Source organism: Trichomonas vaginalis, chromosome II (genome assembly GCF_026262505.1).
Source record: "Trichomonas vaginalis G3 chromosome II, whole genome shotgun sequence".
Lineage (NCBI taxonomy): Eukaryota > Parabasalia > Trichomonadida > Trichomonadidae > Trichomonas > Trichomonas vaginalis.
The window spans coordinates 764,539-780,110 of record NC_067204.1 but is presented as its reverse complement, the minus strand read 5'-3'; the positions used below and the strand labels follow the sequence as shown (position 1 = coordinate 780,110).

The 15,572-nt window shown below is 31.9% G+C and overlaps 10 protein-coding genes across 10 annotated transcripts; 4 read left to right on the top strand and 6 right to left on the bottom strand.

Moving 5' to 3' along the window:
* Positions 1–1,564: 1,564 nt before the first annotated feature.
* On the top strand, positions 1,565–2,746 carry TVAGG3_0462350 (Rab GTPase binding; the record flags this gene model as incomplete). The annotated part of the gene is made up of 1 exon (XM_001308093.1): positions 1,565–2,746. One exon carries the CDS (start codon positions 1,565–1,567, stop codon positions 2,744–2,746), a length of 1,182 nt encoding a protein of 393 aa, XP_001308094.1.
* Positions 2,747–2,830: 84 nt separating this feature from the next.
* On the bottom strand, positions 2,831–3,607 carry TVAGG3_0462340 (glycine-rich protein family; the record flags this gene model as incomplete). The annotated part of the gene is made up of 1 exon (XM_001308094.1): positions 2,831–3,607. One exon carries the CDS (start codon positions 3,605–3,607, stop codon positions 2,831–2,833), a length of 777 nt encoding a protein of 258 aa, XP_001308095.1.
* A 530-nt stretch (positions 3,608–4,137) lies between these two features.
* On the top strand, positions 4,138–5,259 carry TVAGG3_0462330 (protein ubiquitination; the record flags this gene model as incomplete). Its single annotated transcript, XM_001308095.1, has 1 exon — positions 4,138–5,259. The coding sequence occupies one exon, from the start codon at positions 4,138–4,140 to the stop codon at positions 5,257–5,259; it is 1,122 nt and encodes a 373-aa protein (XP_001308096.1).
* Positions 5,260–5,290: 31 nt separating this feature from the next.
* Positions 5,291–5,794, top strand: TVAGG3_0462320 (Ankyrin repeat family; the record flags this gene model as incomplete). Its single annotated transcript, XM_001308096.1, has 1 exon — positions 5,291–5,794. The coding sequence occupies one exon, from the start codon at positions 5,291–5,293 to the stop codon at positions 5,792–5,794; it is 504 nt and encodes a 167-aa protein (XP_001308097.1).
* Positions 5,795–5,960: 166 nt separating this feature from the next.
* TVAGG3_0462310 (peptidyl-prolyl cis-trans isomerase protein) lies at positions 5,961–6,627 on the bottom strand (the record flags this gene model as incomplete). Its single annotated transcript, XM_001308097.2, has 1 exon — positions 6,071–6,625. One exon carries the CDS (start codon positions 6,623–6,625, stop codon positions 6,071–6,073), a length of 555 nt encoding a protein of 184 aa, XP_001308098.1.
* Positions 6,628–7,218: 591 nt separating this feature from the next.
* On the top strand, positions 7,219–8,303 carry TVAGG3_0462300 (pectin lyase-like family; the record flags this gene model as incomplete). Its single annotated transcript, XM_001308098.1, has 1 exon — positions 7,219–8,205. One exon carries the CDS (start codon positions 7,219–7,221, stop codon positions 8,203–8,205), a length of 987 nt encoding a protein of 328 aa, XP_001308099.1.
* Positions 8,304–8,397: 94 nt separating this feature from the next.
* Positions 8,398–10,730, bottom strand: TVAGG3_0462290 (DNA topoisomerase type I protein; the record flags this gene model as incomplete). The annotated part of the gene is made up of 1 exon (XM_001308099.1): positions 8,538–10,109. One exon carries the CDS (start codon positions 10,107–10,109, stop codon positions 8,538–8,540), a length of 1,572 nt encoding a protein of 523 aa, XP_001308100.1.
* Positions 10,731–10,884: 154 nt separating this feature from the next.
* TVAGG3_0462280 (protein serine/threonine kinase protein) lies at positions 10,885–11,926 on the bottom strand (the record flags this gene model as incomplete). The annotated part of the gene is made up of 1 exon (XM_001308100.1): positions 10,916–11,899. The coding sequence occupies one exon, from the start codon at positions 11,897–11,899 to the stop codon at positions 10,916–10,918; it is 984 nt and encodes a 327-aa protein (XP_001308101.1).
* Positions 11,927–13,479: 1,553 nt separating this feature from the next.
* On the bottom strand, positions 13,480–14,409 carry TVAGG3_0462270 (bifunctional inhibitor/lipid-transfer protein/seed storage 2s albumin superfamily protein family; the record flags this gene model as incomplete). Its single annotated transcript, XM_001308101.1, has 1 exon — positions 13,480–14,409. One exon carries the CDS (start codon positions 14,407–14,409, stop codon positions 13,480–13,482), a length of 930 nt encoding a protein of 309 aa, XP_001308102.1.
* On the bottom strand, positions 14,409–15,323 carry TVAGG3_0462260 (pectin lyase-like family; the record flags this gene model as incomplete). Its single annotated transcript, XM_001308102.1, has 1 exon — positions 14,409–15,323. One exon carries the CDS (start codon positions 15,321–15,323, stop codon positions 14,409–14,411), a length of 915 nt encoding a protein of 304 aa, XP_001308103.1.
* Positions 15,324–15,572: the final 249 nt, after the last annotated feature.

Genomic DNA, 15,572 nt, shown 5'->3' with positions numbered 1-15,572 from the left:
TGGTCTGGGCATCCCAACCCAAAATTCTTTAAAAATTGAATAAAATTGAATACTTGGGGCTGGGATACCCATCCCAAAACCGAATTGAATTTTTTGAATTAAAGAATATATTTATGTATTTATAATATACATGTGATGTCTATAAAAAATACTAAATTCTAAAAAAAATTCAATTTATTCAAAACGTATACTAAGTGGTCACTTCATTAGTAGGATCAGCAATCCTACTAAACGGTGAGAACGCCACTAACTAAAAAGGGAGTCCTTGGAGCTCTTGATCTCTTGTCAGTAGAGTTCATAATGAGGCATGGCATCTACTGATTAGAGATCAGAGCAATCCTACCTTACCTTCAGGAGCTACAAAGCTCCTAATCGTTACGAGAGGGAGCCTTGGAGCTCCTGAAGCTCATCAGCAGAGGCTATTTACCATTTGGGCCTCTTCTGATGAAAGATGCGAAACACGTCTACGAACCAGGAGCTTCAAAGCTTCTAATCCTTACTAAAGGGAGCTTTGGAGCTCCTGAAACTCCTTTTACTATAAAATAGGACAGTTTTCTTCTGAGGTTCTCATCAAATCTAAGACTTCAGAAGAAAGCTGTTCTATCAATGTATACTTACACTCTCATGGACTACAAGTGTACAATTTTAAGGCAGAGATTATCCGAGGCCTCTCATCAAATGAGGGACCTCGGATAATCTCTACCTTAAGTAGTCAAATAACTTTTCTCACTATTTAGGAACAAAAGAACAAGAGTTGGAGTACTTTAAGGCAAGATTCTTCCGAAATCTCTCATCGAATGAGAGACTTCGGAAGGACCTTGCCAAATCCTTGAACGCCAATATCCTTGGAACTGAGCTAGAACCAGGGAGAAGTAGCATACTATAGAGCACGATGGTAATCTCGGAAATGCTTATATCGCCCCAAGCACAATATTTAAGAAGTCTAACTCATATATACAAGAAGTCAGGCTGAATAGATATTGTGCATATGGTTTGCAGAACTCTCATGATATTTAAAATTCATGTTATCCCAAAAAGGTGACACTTTGGGTGTATCGTCCATCCCAGGGATGCAAAAATCACATCACCTTGGATCTATATTATATTAGATTAAAATCCAAAATTTTAGAGACATTTGGCCTTTTTTGATATTTTAATAAAATTTAATGGAATATAATTATTAAGTATCACAATATGAAGTTAATCAAATGGTTATTTGCGAGATGTCAAATAATTTAAGATGATCGGAAAATATCTTGCAAATCTGAAAAAATAAAATTGATACATAATCCTATAACATATTTTTGAAAGTATTCAAGTCAAAATTCAGAAAATATACGATCATTGCGGTTTTTAAAAAATTTAATGGTAAAAATATTAAATTATACTATATATTAATAAATATAATATAAAAATTTTCAAACGTGCTCCTATCAAATAACTATGCAACCGTCTTCGATCTGAATATCAGCACACATAAATTTATCTTATTTTGAATATTAAAAATTAATAAAATTGAATTATAAATTGAATTATCGAATCATAAATTTTTTCAGATAAAATGATGCTTCAAGAATCAAAGTACACTGATTCTGATCCAATCTTTCGGATTAAGAATCTGGACACAGGAGAAATCATTAGACTAGATGAATTTATTGATAAATACGAGCCAGAATATAACTCTAACTTGAAAAGTCAAAATAAACTGGAACTGCCAAAAAATTTGGAATTTAAGTCATTCATCAAAGAAAAGAAATCGCATTTTTATCAAAACATTCATATTCAAACCTATAAAAAATACTTATCAAGCGAAATCCAATGTTTGAACGTATCGAGTGACTCACAGTATGCAGCTGTGGGATATAGTGATGGCGAAATATTGATTTTAGATACGAAAACACTTGATGTTTTAAAAAAATTCTCTGACCATAAAAATGCAATTTCAACTCTGAAGTTCGGACCAGACAATATGCTAGTGAGTTGTTCAGAAGATAACTCCATAAAAATATGGGACCTTGCCTCCGAAAGATCAATATTTTCTTACAATAGTAATGATAAAATCACAGATTGTTGTTTCCATCCTACAGACCCATCAGTTATTCTATTCTCAACTGGGAACAACATGATTCACCTACTTAATTGCCAAACGAACATCATCTTACAAGAATTAAGTTATATTACGCCACCAACAGCAATTACGTTCTCTCCTGATGGTGAACTGATAATTGTTGGCTGTCAGAATGGATTCTGCTACGTCTATTCTTATCCTGACCTTAGATATATTTCCCAATTTGTAGCAGGTCCCAGAGCGAAATCAGAAGCTCCCAATGAGAAAGTTACATCTATATCATTCATCGGGAGTAACAATTTCCTTGTTTCAACAAATGATTCTAGAATCAGATTAGTTTCTGCAGATAATTTCACAATTGTCAGGAAATACATTGGTCATTGTTGCAAGAATGGAAATATGAAGCTCAGTGTCTCAAAAGACGAGAATTTGTTCCTGATTCCGAGCGAAGATAACAACGGTGTATTTTTGTGGCCTGTTAACCACGAAAAGTACTACAAGAGTGAGGCCATTTTCCACTCTTTCATGAAAGACAGATCGAAAACCGCGGAAGGTTTCTCTTTTGGAAAGGAAATCAAAATAAAAGCTGCGGCGTTCGCTCATAACTCCTCCATATCGCATTTGTTTGTAATTGTTGCTGATAGTCTAGGAGGAATTTCAATAATTGTCGGACAATAATTTTTTTTTATTCTTTTATTCATTCTTTTTTCATGCATATTCTTTATTTGTTTCATCCTAAATGTTTCATCTTTAAAATTTATTTTATTCACTCGATATAAAAATTAAAGAAAGGATATTAATGAAAGATATATAATGAAAATCGATGCAATAAGTTTGGAGAGCTAATGAAAATAGTTTTTCGATAGAAATGAATCCATCACCTGAGTGCCCTTTCTTAGAAGTTCCATCTGGTTGGACAAAATCTTCATTTCCGTTTTTATAGATTACGTTTTTTAGGACACTACTAGCATAACTACTACCTCCTCCGCCAGCTCCTTGGTCAGAACTTCCTCCTCCACCATAATATCCACTTCCGCCGCCACTTGATGATACTTCAGCGGTTGAACAAGATTTTCCACCTCTCAAAAAAGTGCCATCCAGTGCACGACAAAAAGAAGCCTCACCGGCGCCAGGATATATTCCTCCTTGGCCTGGAGATGAAATAGTGGCGCCTTTACCAAAACAATTATTATATCCTTCACCATTTCCAGCAATTTTTCCGCCGTAACCACCTTTAAATCTGATTTGGGCGCCACCGCCGGATCCTGAAATAATTATGACATCGTTAACATTATTATCATACGTTATGAATGTCGCACCACCCCCTGTACAGGATCTTTCTTTAATTTTGCCTATCGAATTTTCACCTCCGTTATAAAAAATATCGGTTAAAGCAGATGTACTACATTCGCCTTGTCGACCTACGTAAATGTTAAGTTTTGTATAACGCGATAATTTGATAATACCTTCAGTATAAGCACCAAGACCAGAAGTTTCGTCAGAAATAACTCCTCCTTGAGAACCCCATACTTTCAACATGTATATTCCTGTCTGTAAAGTGACATTTTGAACTTTTCCTGTATAATAAAACTTATTTACAGATGAAATTTCTCAGCATTCAAAAAATCGTATTATGGATTGCAAACGATTTTTTTTTTGAATGCTGAGAAAAAACCAAAGTTAAACCTGTTGTAGCTTATAGCGACACAGGAAAGATGCATTACAGTCTTGAAAAAAAATGTCATATTTTCCACCAAATTATGAAAATTGAGTTGCAATCATTTCGTAACAAGAAAATAAAATAGACGAAAATTCTATAAAATAAGATCTATCTATTTATTTTGTGAGAACTATTGATTCTAATTACGTTTCTTATAAAGAATTCGATTATTTGATATAATCAATAAAACTTTTGCTAAAAATTGGAGAAAAAATCAAGAGGGGTATTATTTTCAAAAAGTTGTGAGTGCGTAATATGGATATGTTCTGTAAAAAGTGAGAATAAAAAATTTTTCTTCAGAAATTTTTGAATTAAATTTTTGACTTTGACAGTTTACCATTTTATTTAAATGATTAAAATTGATTTTGAATATCAAGCCAAGCAAATAAACAACTGGTATGACAACGAAACATTTCTTAATCATAGAAGCCTTGCCGAATTATGCCAAATCTTTGATTATTGTTTCTTCTCTACAAATCAATTTATGGAAACGTTTTCCTTTTTAAGAAAAAAGTATAAAATTTCTGAATTACTTTTACTTTCACAACATGCGAAGATAAATTACTTTGAAAATTCAGATTCTGCATTTGAAATCTTAGAATTTCTTTCAATAATATTAAACAATAGAATAATTTCAGATGCAGCAAAGTTTTTACAGCGACAAAAATCTCAGACAAATCAAAATTTAATTTTGAATTATCAAAAAAAGCCAGAGAATCTCGATTTATTTTACGGCATATTACTAAAAGCAGCAAATGAAAAAGATTTCGAATCAATCAGATTAATGTCTGAATTAGGATTTTTTAAATTAGAAGGTAAAAATGGAAAGAATCTTATTCAGTATACAATTGAGAACCAAAATATAGATGCATTAAAATACATTTGTTCATGTCCAAATGTTAATATCAATGAAATTTATATTGATAAATTCACAGCAATTCAATACGCATGTTTTATTGACAAATTTGATGTTGTTAAGCTTCTTTGCAATCTTCCAACTATTGACATTAATATGAAATATGCAAATGGAATGACGATACTCCATTTTGCCACTGAAAATGAAAATATTGATATCCTTGGATCTATTTGTTCAGCCCCAAATATTGATCTGAATTTACAAGACGATTATGGAAGAACTGCCCTTCATTACTCAATTGAAAATCAAAATGTCAAAGCATCTATATATCTTTCAAATTTCAGTAATATTGATATAAATGCCAAAGATAATTATGGAAGAACTGCTCTTCATTATTCAATCGATCATGATTGCTCTAAAATTTTTAAATCTATTTTATACAATCCTAATATTGATATTAATATTGTTGATCATTCAAAAATGGCACCAATTCATTTGGCTGCATTACACAACAATGAAAAATTTATTAAAATTCTTTGCGCATCTCCAAATATTATAGTTAATTCGAAAGATTCTGGCGGGGAAAACACCTCTTCATTATGCAGCTCAGAATAGAAATCCAGAAATTTTGAGAATTCTTTGCTCTATGCAAAATATAGATTTAAATGTCCGCGATAATAACAAGCTAACACCTTTTCATTATGCAGCTCAAAACCCAAATTCTGACATCATTATTATTCTTTTCCAAAATTCAAAAATTAATCTGACAGCTAAAGATATTACAAACAAAACAGTTCTTCATTATGCTGCACAAAATGAAAATCCAAAAATCATCAAAATTCTTTGCAAATTTAGGCAAATATTAAATATTAATGACCGCGATGACTCAGGAATGACGGCCATTCATTATGCAGCAATGAATAGAAATGTTGAAATTATTAATTATCTTTTTTCACTTCCATATGTTAACATTAATATAACAGATGGTTTTAATAGGACAGCTCTTCACTATGCAGAAATGGTTGGAAATATAGATGTTGTAAAATACATTCGATCTTTACCAAATTTTGATGTCGACATAATAGACAAAGCTTGTAAGAGTGCTGATTTCTATGCAAAAAATATAAGAGTGAATTGGAATCTAAAATGAAAGAAGACATAGTGAATAGAACTAAAAATAAAAAAAAGAAACAGAATATGCATTAATATAACAATAATTTTGTGTGTATTGTTTCTTGTTATTTTTATTTCTGGCTATTTTTTTATTGATAATTTCATCCTTTTCTAAAAGTAAAAAATGTGATTATATAGTATAGTTAAATTATATAAAAATCGTTTATATTGATGTTTAATATACAATTTTGTGGTATTGATTGAAATGTAAAAATATATATATAAAATAAAACAAAGAATAAATAAAATGACCTTAAAGATCGTAATCATCATCGTCATCGTCTTGTATAATACCGGAATCAATTATTTTGATTTTGTCTACGTCTTTTTCATTCGAATTTATTTTGAGTTTTTCGAGAACATCGAAGCCACGCAAAACTCTACCAAATACAATATTCTCTTCGTTGTATTTTGGCCATGCCCTAAACGTTATATAAAATTCTCCCGTCAAAAACGTTTTGTAGTGAGTATTAGATGTAATCAGGTATGCTCTATCATGCAATAGCTTGTTTTCTTCGTGGTTACTTTCGTGATCTCCCTTAACTGATTTAGTGGCCAAAGTCACGCCAATTGATAGCCTTTTATTAGGATTAAGCTTAGCAACATAAGTATTGTTATAGCAAAACTCTCGTTTTGGCTGACAAGAAAAGGCAGCAAGGTAGTTTTCAACTGTTTTTGGACATTCATTGTAATATAATCCAAAAATAACTTTACCAACCCTTTTCCCTTCCTTTTCGAAAACGAGATATGTTGAATTTGTGATTATTGGAGCCGAAGTTGAGATTTTAAGCAAAAGACCCAAAAACATTTTTTTGACACCTTTATAAAGATTTCGGTTTCATAATTCATATTTCACGAATATTGTCAGACTGTTAATAAATAGTGTTTTCATTTCAGTTATCAAAAAATAAAAGATTCACTTCAGATAGAAATGCTACTATAGAATCACGAAGCACTAACATAGTAAATAGTTATAGAATGAATTCTATATTGTTCAAATTGATGCAGATATTAATATTTCAAGAGATGTGACTCATCTGATGATATTACGATCAAATAATACATAAATGAGTTATACAAATATTATTATCATCATTTATAGAAAATTCATGATGTAGTAAAGCAGAGTTAATACGAAAAACATTTTATAAAATTTCTAAATTTAGGCTTATGATATGAATAAAACTAAATGTAGATCTTTAACATGCGAAATAAGATAAATGGTAAGTATAGATGTAGCAATGAAATCTGTAAATTTCAATACTTCTCGCTAAGTTCAATTTTTAATCATTATTATAGATATGCAGTTATTAACTAATCTGAAATCAACACGAAAAATTCAATTTAAAATTATCGTTATCGCAATCAATTGAATTTTCGGTATGGCTTACATTTTTTTTAATGTTTACGAAATTTTTCACTGTTCGGCTTCATCAAAACTATGAAAACCAAGAAGTCACCACAAAACCTGATTTACAAGGCGGAAGCTACATCAAGAATTGCTATTTTCATGATATTCGTGGAGACTCAGCTTCTTCGATTATTTCAACATCAGCCAATCAAGGATCAGTTCCTGATCTAAATATTGAAAATTGCTATTTCAATAAAGTTGTCACCGAGTCATACTATACAATTTACGCGGAAGGTGTTTCTGTTTTGTTATTTAACTGCTTTTTAGAGTGCAAGACTACAGCCACAGATACAAAATCTACTTCAATATTTTATAATCGATATGAAAAGAAAAGCAGATTCGAGAGCAACTCTGTTATGAAGAGTGATGAAGGAAATTATTTAATTTTCGCCATGAAAGCAGAATTTAAGCAAAACAACTTCACAAGCAACCAACCAAAACTATGTGCCGTGAACTATAACAAATTTGATACCAAAATAACCTCTTCTTTCTTCGTAAATACAGCACCAACTGATTCTACTGCATTGTATCTACAAAGTTTTTCCGAGATTGAATTAGCCATCTTCTACAACAACCCCGGCACTGGTCTATCATTAAAAGACTCAACAATTACGATCAAAAACTGTACATTTATCAGAAACACGCAAAATGACATTTTCTTAGATACGTCAACCGCAACAATCTCATTCTGCCAGTTCTCAAACATGAAAGTCAACGATCCAGAGAAAATTACAAAAGATAACACGAACTTCCTTGAAGGATCAGGAGTTCCGTCGAACATGATACCAAACCTATCAAACGGTGCTCAGATTGGCCAGAACAAGTACTTCTGCTTCAACACTCAGTTCGAAGGAGAAAGCTACGAACCAAACACCCCGACTCCAAACTCTGACTGCGAACCAGACGTGCAGGAACGACTGAAGTACAAGAGAATTAAGTACATCTTCGCTCTTGGCTCTGCTGCTCAGAGTATTTAAATTTTTATTATTGTTTTTTTGTGTAAATACTTAATAATATTATTTACTTTCTTTTTTAGTAGCTTTTTATCAATTAAATTAATAAATTTATTCATTTGATAAATAATTTGTAGGAAATATTGGAATTTTATTTGTTTGCAAGGAAATGCAGATATTTTACTTTACAAATACGATTGAAAACGAGTCGATTTTGCATTATATTTTTGTTTTCAAATCAAATTTTAACAAAAATGGTTCAAATTATAAGGTAATGTATGGTTAAAATGATATGTTAAGCGTTATCAGTATCAACATATAAACTTTTTACATATACAAACAAACAAAGAATTAAATTAAGAAATAATACAAGATTTTCTATCAACATTTATATCATCAGCTCTTGTGTCTGTTGTCAAAGACACTTCATCATCCATTTCAATGGTTTCCTGAGTATTTTCAGGAGTTTTTTCTTGTGAATTAAGTTCAATATCTTCTGAAAACTTTTTAATTGCTTTCGAGAACTCAATGCACAAAGAATCAGCATTAATATATATCTTTTCGAATATTTCCATGTACCTTCTAATGAAATCCTTCAAAACATCATCAGATTTCCTTTTTCCTTCCGAAATCTCTCTCAAACTCTGCTCCAAATCAGCCATTAGCTGTGGCCGAGCAAATCCTATCCTCAATTTCTCATATGCTGCAACAAGGGCGGCTCCAACAGCTGTGGGAAGTATCTTTCCGTTCCCGTCAATTTTTATGTATTTTCTTTCGACCAATTTAGAAATATGCTGGTGAAAAGTTGCGTCTGTTCCGATTTTCTTCTTGTTCATTTTGTCTATCAGCTCGTACTCGCTAAGAAGTTCTGGCTTCTTGTATGATGTATTCACCATCTTGATCGATTCGACTTCAATGTTTTCATTCATTGAAAAATCAATGTCACTTTTTTCTTTAATTTTGAAGTAATCGAAATATTTCATGAAACCAATTTGTTTGATTGTCTTCGATTTGTAGTGGAACAACTCTCCGCCAACATCGAATTCAGTCGTTTTGGTTGTAACCAAACAATTACTTGACAAAACCGCAAAAAAGTGACGACAAATTAAATAAAAAACGTCTTTTTCTTCTTTTGAATTAAACTCTGACGGACAAACAATTGGATAAATCGGAGTGTGAGCGTTGTCGGTGCAATTCCCTTTGAGAGGCTTCTGCAGGGAGTTCAACACTTCGTACGCCATCCCTCCGACCTCTCTGTCAATTGTCAAATTTGTCAAAATGTCGACAAAATTGAAATTGTCAGGGAAACTGTCAGTTTCAGTCCTCGGATACGAAATAAATCCGTTGTTATACAGATTCTCTGTGATCGCCATCGCCCTGGAGGCTTTAAGTTTGAGGTACTTGCAGCAATTGATCAAATGAGTAGCAGTGGTTAACGGTTGCGGTTTGGTCACTTCACTTTCTGTAATTTGGATATCGGTCACGATAGCTGATGGGAAATCGAACATACTCGCGAACTGACCGAAGCAGGAAACCTTGCAAAACAGGTGTTTTCGATTCCATTTAATTTGTAAAGATTTGTCACCTTTTTTGATGTGGACATCGATTTTCCAGCATTTTTCAGGGTAGTTGTTGTATTTCTGAGCTTTGAGGAAGGAGTGGACGACGAATCCGAGGGTAGGAAGTTGGCAGGGACCGTATGAAAGCACTTCTTCTCTTTTTTCTTCGATGTATTTTTTCATTTTAAGAGTTTGGAAATGGGAAAATACTCCACCAAGTCTTAGATCAATTTCTCGCCTGATTTTTGCTGCCATGGCTTCATTTCTGTTTATATTCGATGGATTATTGAAAGCCTTGATTATATCTTCGTAAGAAAGAGCACTAAAACAATTCTCTGTATTTGTATGTCTTTGTTTGCTTCTAAACATATCATTTCTACTTCTTCAGCAATGCTTTCTCCTTCTCTATCGTTATCTAGCCATAATTGAACAATATTACAATCTGCGGCGTATTTCTTTATGTTTTCTACTATTGGTTTATGCTTCTCTATGATGAAATGATCGATTTTTACGTCAAATAAAATTTCAGATTCGTAATTTCTACAATTTTGTAAGTATTGTGCTGGAAAATCAGTATCAAAAATATGACCAAGTACAGATGTGAATATCACTTGGACTTCTTCATTGGAATATTTAGTTGTGAATTCGAAATTTGGATTAAATTTACTTTCTCCCATGATAAATTTATATTTCGTGTTGGATAATACTCGTGCTGCAATCTTAGCCACCGAAGGCTTTTCTGCAACACAAAGTATTTTCTTCATAAAAAAAATTCTGTTTTTTTTGTTTTTGACAATTTACATTGATCTTTTTTGATTTTTTTTTTCGATATTGAGTGATAAAATGGAACATTTATATTGCTAAAATCAATCAGTCAACCCCTAATGTAGATTGGAACTATCAGCAAAAATCAAATAAGTAACGATTCGCCTCATGATGATATATTCTTCTTTGTCTTCAACAGTAGTCAGATTAACTAATACGTTCGATTAAAACATAGTATTGGATCAGAACTACACTCTAATAATTATAAGATACATTCATTATTTGGAGATTTTGCTTAATTCCGATTATCACAGTTCTTGTTTAAAATGAATTTAAGTGAAAGTAGAACCTAATATATATTAAATGAATAAATTTATTATAACATACAAAAAATATATCAATATAATATATTATTTGATATCTTCCTCTGGTATTCGTGTTGCAAGTCTAGAAAGTGTAGCAACAGAATGTCGTGATCTGGATGCTTTAATTGTTGGGTGTATAATTGATACCTTTGGGAACTTATTGCTTCGTGTAACATTGCAAAGTACTTGTAGACTATTTCCTCGTGGAATAAACTTATTCATTTGGGAAAATCCTTCTCTAATTTGCCTAACAGAATCAAATAGTGGCGATGAAAGTAAACCATCGCAATTTGATCTACATTCTGGGTTTATACGCAGACATTTATATATTATTTCCTTTAAATATACGTTCTTCACATTTTCTAATGAATAACCTCCAAGTTGGATTTTTTCCAATAGCTCTTGTGCATTTCCTCCGTAATATGGTAATCTTCCTGTTGCGATATAGTAGATTGTAATACCTAAGGCCCAAATGTCGGATTTAAATGCATCGAATGGCTGTTTTACAAGTATTTCTGGAGCCATGAATAGTTTAGTACCTCTTTTTATGCTGCATAGAGATTCATCACTAAAGAATGCGGAAAGTCCAAAGTCACTGATTTTTACTCTTCCATAGTTATCGATTAGGAAGTTAGAAGGCTTTATGTCACAATGAGCGATTTTTGAATCATGGACAGCTTTGACAGCTTGAATTAACCCATATGTATAGCGTATAATTTCCTCTTCTGTGCATACTTCTCCATTGTTTATGAGGTTTTGGAGGTCATTTGGACAATATTCCATTAAAAGATAAACATTTTCTTTGAATCTAAAATAATGATACAGATGGATAATCTTATTATTATCAATTGCCTTTAAGCATTCGATTTCTGCCTCATTGAATAGGGTTTCTGGGATTTTCTTCATTGCAAAAACAATTTTGTATAGTTTGGAATATACTGTATGGATTGTACCAAAGCCACCTTTGGCAATTGTGTCCTGAACAGTAAAGCCCATGCTTTCAAGGTAATCGATCTCTTCTTGATTCATTTTGAAGTTTTTTGAGAGGAAACTTAAATAAATTTAACATTTTAGGATTAGTGATTTTGTTAAATAATTATGCAAAATAAAATTAGGGGTTATAATACCTTTAGAAAATTGAAAAGAATTCGTTTTAATCAAATTAAATCTTGAATGAAAAATTTAATATATACTCTTAACGCTAATTATATTCGATGAAATTGATATGACTTTCAAAACACTTTTGAATATAACGTTGAAACATTAAATTATATATTGATTATTTTATTAAAAATAGTTGTAATTAGAAAATAGAGATATTATTATCAAATTTGAAATTTACGGGTTTTATTTCATGAAGCCAACTAGCATATTCATCTGAGATTACTGCAGAATTGACGCTGCAAAATAATTTGAAAGTCTCATCACACTTTTCAATGCTCGATTTTTAAAAACTGTTTAAAAATGGAGCTTATATTGAAATAGTGTAGAGACTAAAAATTACCACAGACTATTTCAGAGGATTGAGTGGCAACTCAATCCTCTGAAAAGTCTGAGGTAATTTGCAAAATTTTTGTGAGAATTCAAAAATTGAATGATTCGAGAATAAAATTGAGTTGTAAGATATTAATTTTAATTATTTATTAAACATCATTGTTGTTAATATTAGTAATCAAATCCATTTGAATAATTTACGAATTTGATCGATTTGTTTATATATTAACTAATAACTTATAAATATTAAATAGCTCATATTGCTCTCAAAAATTGTCAATTTCTTATCAAAAATTCTATACAAAAATTCGTCAATCAAAAAATACAGTTCTTTTGAATTGATTGTCAAGGCAGAATTTGACTAATCTTTTGATTAATTAAAGACCTAATATGATTATGTAATAAAATTAAAAACTTTCAATTTTTTCGGTGTAAAATTAAATGAAAACGAATATTTTTAATTTTATAGGTTCTTTTAATTTTAACTCTTATGGATTTTAGCATGATATGTAGAGCAGGTCTAAGATTTGATGTACAATTTGGGTTATTTTACTTCTATCTGAAACTTATCTCCCAGATTTTCAATTCAAATCAATATTGACACTTTTCTCGATATTTTTCAATCTTCACTGTGTAAAAGATAGAGATTTTGTTATGCACACCATCAATTATAGTTTTATCTCTGCATAAATAACCTATTTTTGAAAGAAATTAGAAAAGCCTTAATTATAATCGGATTTGAAAAAGCAAATATTAGCTATTTAATAGATCAAATCAACAGAGATAGCCTTAGTACCCATGAAAATAGATTGTAATGTAATCTACGATGTAAATTTCATGCTCTTTAATTCGGCAAAATTATTTAAAAAAGCACGTTATTTATTCTATTGAAAGTCAATTTTTTGTTTGAAAAAAATAAATACTCTCGAAATATTAAGATATGAGTAAGACTTTCTTATAACCCATTCACACATTTAATATATACCAACATTCATACAATATTAAATCCAATACTTCTAGAAATACGAAGATCGGTTCAAATGATTTCGATCATTCAATTGAATTAAAAAAAAATAGAGAGTTGATTATTACATAAAGAAATACAAACATAATATTTAATATAACATATAGTTAATATTGTTGTTCTGTTTGAAAGCTCCATCAACGATGGAATCATTCACTTTGAGTTCAGGAATATCAAGAACAATGTCAGATTCATTTTCTCTCTGATGTTCTCCAACGAAAACTTCAGATTCAGGCTGAACTTCTTCATCTCCTTTTATATCAAAAGGTTCATTTGGCATGAATTCTTCACTTGAGAAATCATAGGAGTCAGTTGCAACAGAATTTTCTGTCTTTGCTTCTATTTTCTGAACTCTTATTATTGATTTCCTTCTAAACTTAATGATGACAATCGTAATTATTGTTGCAATTATCACAACACCTGCAGAGATTCCTCCCCATGTTGCTGCCTTCAATTTGCTGTTGTATTTCGGATCCTCATTTGCATAATTGATATTTTCAGGAAGAGGGGAATTCGAAGGAACAGGAGTTGTTGGATTTGGTGTTTCTCCTGGTGTTTGCGGTGGATTTGTTTCTTGAGGAGTCCTTGGGATGTTTGTTGGCTCAAATGTTGATTTCGGAGTCATGAAAACAGTTTCCACCGGAGTTTCTTTCTCAGTGAATTTGACTGTTTCAACTGGTGTCTCTTTCGCTGTGTATTTTACAGTTGAAAATGGTGTTTCTTTGCTTGTAAGAAATGGTGTTTTGTACGGTGTCTCTACAAATGTAGAAAATGGAGTCAAATGGACTGTTTCAAATGGTGTTTCCTTGTTTGTGAGAGAAGGAGTTATAACTGGAGTTTCTTTGAATGTTTCGAATGCAGTGTTGAGTGGTGTCTCTTTCGCTGTTTCAAATACTGTTTTGAAAAGAGTTTCCTCTGCTGTGCGAAACGCTGTCATAAACACTGTATCAAATGGAGTGTTTGCAGCTGTTTGGAACACTGTTGTGAATGGTGTTTCTGCTGCTGTTGGAACTGCAGTCATCATCTGTGTAGAAAATGGAGTTTCGAAAGCAGTTTGGACTGGAGTGGAAGGAGCGGGAGATTCACCCATGTCGGGGGCTGGAATGTGTAGTAATCGCACTTGTAGTTGGCCTTTCCCCAGTTTGGATCGTTCGAAATGAAGTTTTCTGGAAATCCGGCACCGTAAGTATGGACGTTCATCGAAACTGAGAAGGCAGAGCCACTGTACGACATGTCCCAGAAGTAGCAGTTGGTGACAGTAACTGTGGAACTGATGAAAAGTAGGTCTAACTTGTTATCCATGAAATAACTGTTCGAAATGATGGATCCAGTGATCTTTTCAATGAAACAGGCTGGCCCGTTGTTCTTGTAGAATATGCAGGAATCGACTTTGCCGTTGGTTGTCTGTACAAAAAGTGCTTGATTCGTCTGAGAACTGTTGATTAGCTCTGAATACTTGATTGGCTGGGATGGCAACAGGTAGTTTAACGAGGCATAAGGTGCATAGACATCCGATACGTTCACATACTGGAAATTACCATTGCATTTTGAGTCAATGATGATTTTGTTGGAAGTGGATGGAGAATCAGTAACTGACACATATGTCATTTGAATGTTGGTATTTTCGTGCTTAAGAAATGCTGCAGTGACTGTGTTTTCCATTTGGGTTGCACACGTTTTTTCAAGTGTTGTTGGACCTTTAGTGTAAATATCACCTTGAAAGCTGCATTGGATATGGAAAAATGTTGTTGTAGTGATTCTTAATGTTGTTGATGTTGAACCAATACTAATTAAACTTTGTGAATTTGATCTTAAGTCGAAATTATCGAAAATTGCATCTTGGACAATACAGGATGATGAGCTATCACTAATGATTGAGTTGTAATCACCTGTGTATGTTCCGGAAAAGGCAAAGAAAGCATAAACGAAAAACATCCAATTTTTGAGAATTCAAAAAATTCAATCAGCCTACCGGCATTCACAATGAGTAAAAAATTATGGAATCTTATTGAATTTTATTTAATTTTCTTTAAGTGACTATACACATATGAATGCTTGAACTCATCAAAAATTTTGTAAACTATTCAAAACTGCTTATCCGGCTAAATCGAAATTTGTGTTCCATTCTAATACTTGATTAATTTACTAAAAACATGTAAAAAGTGACGATTTATGAAATTTCTC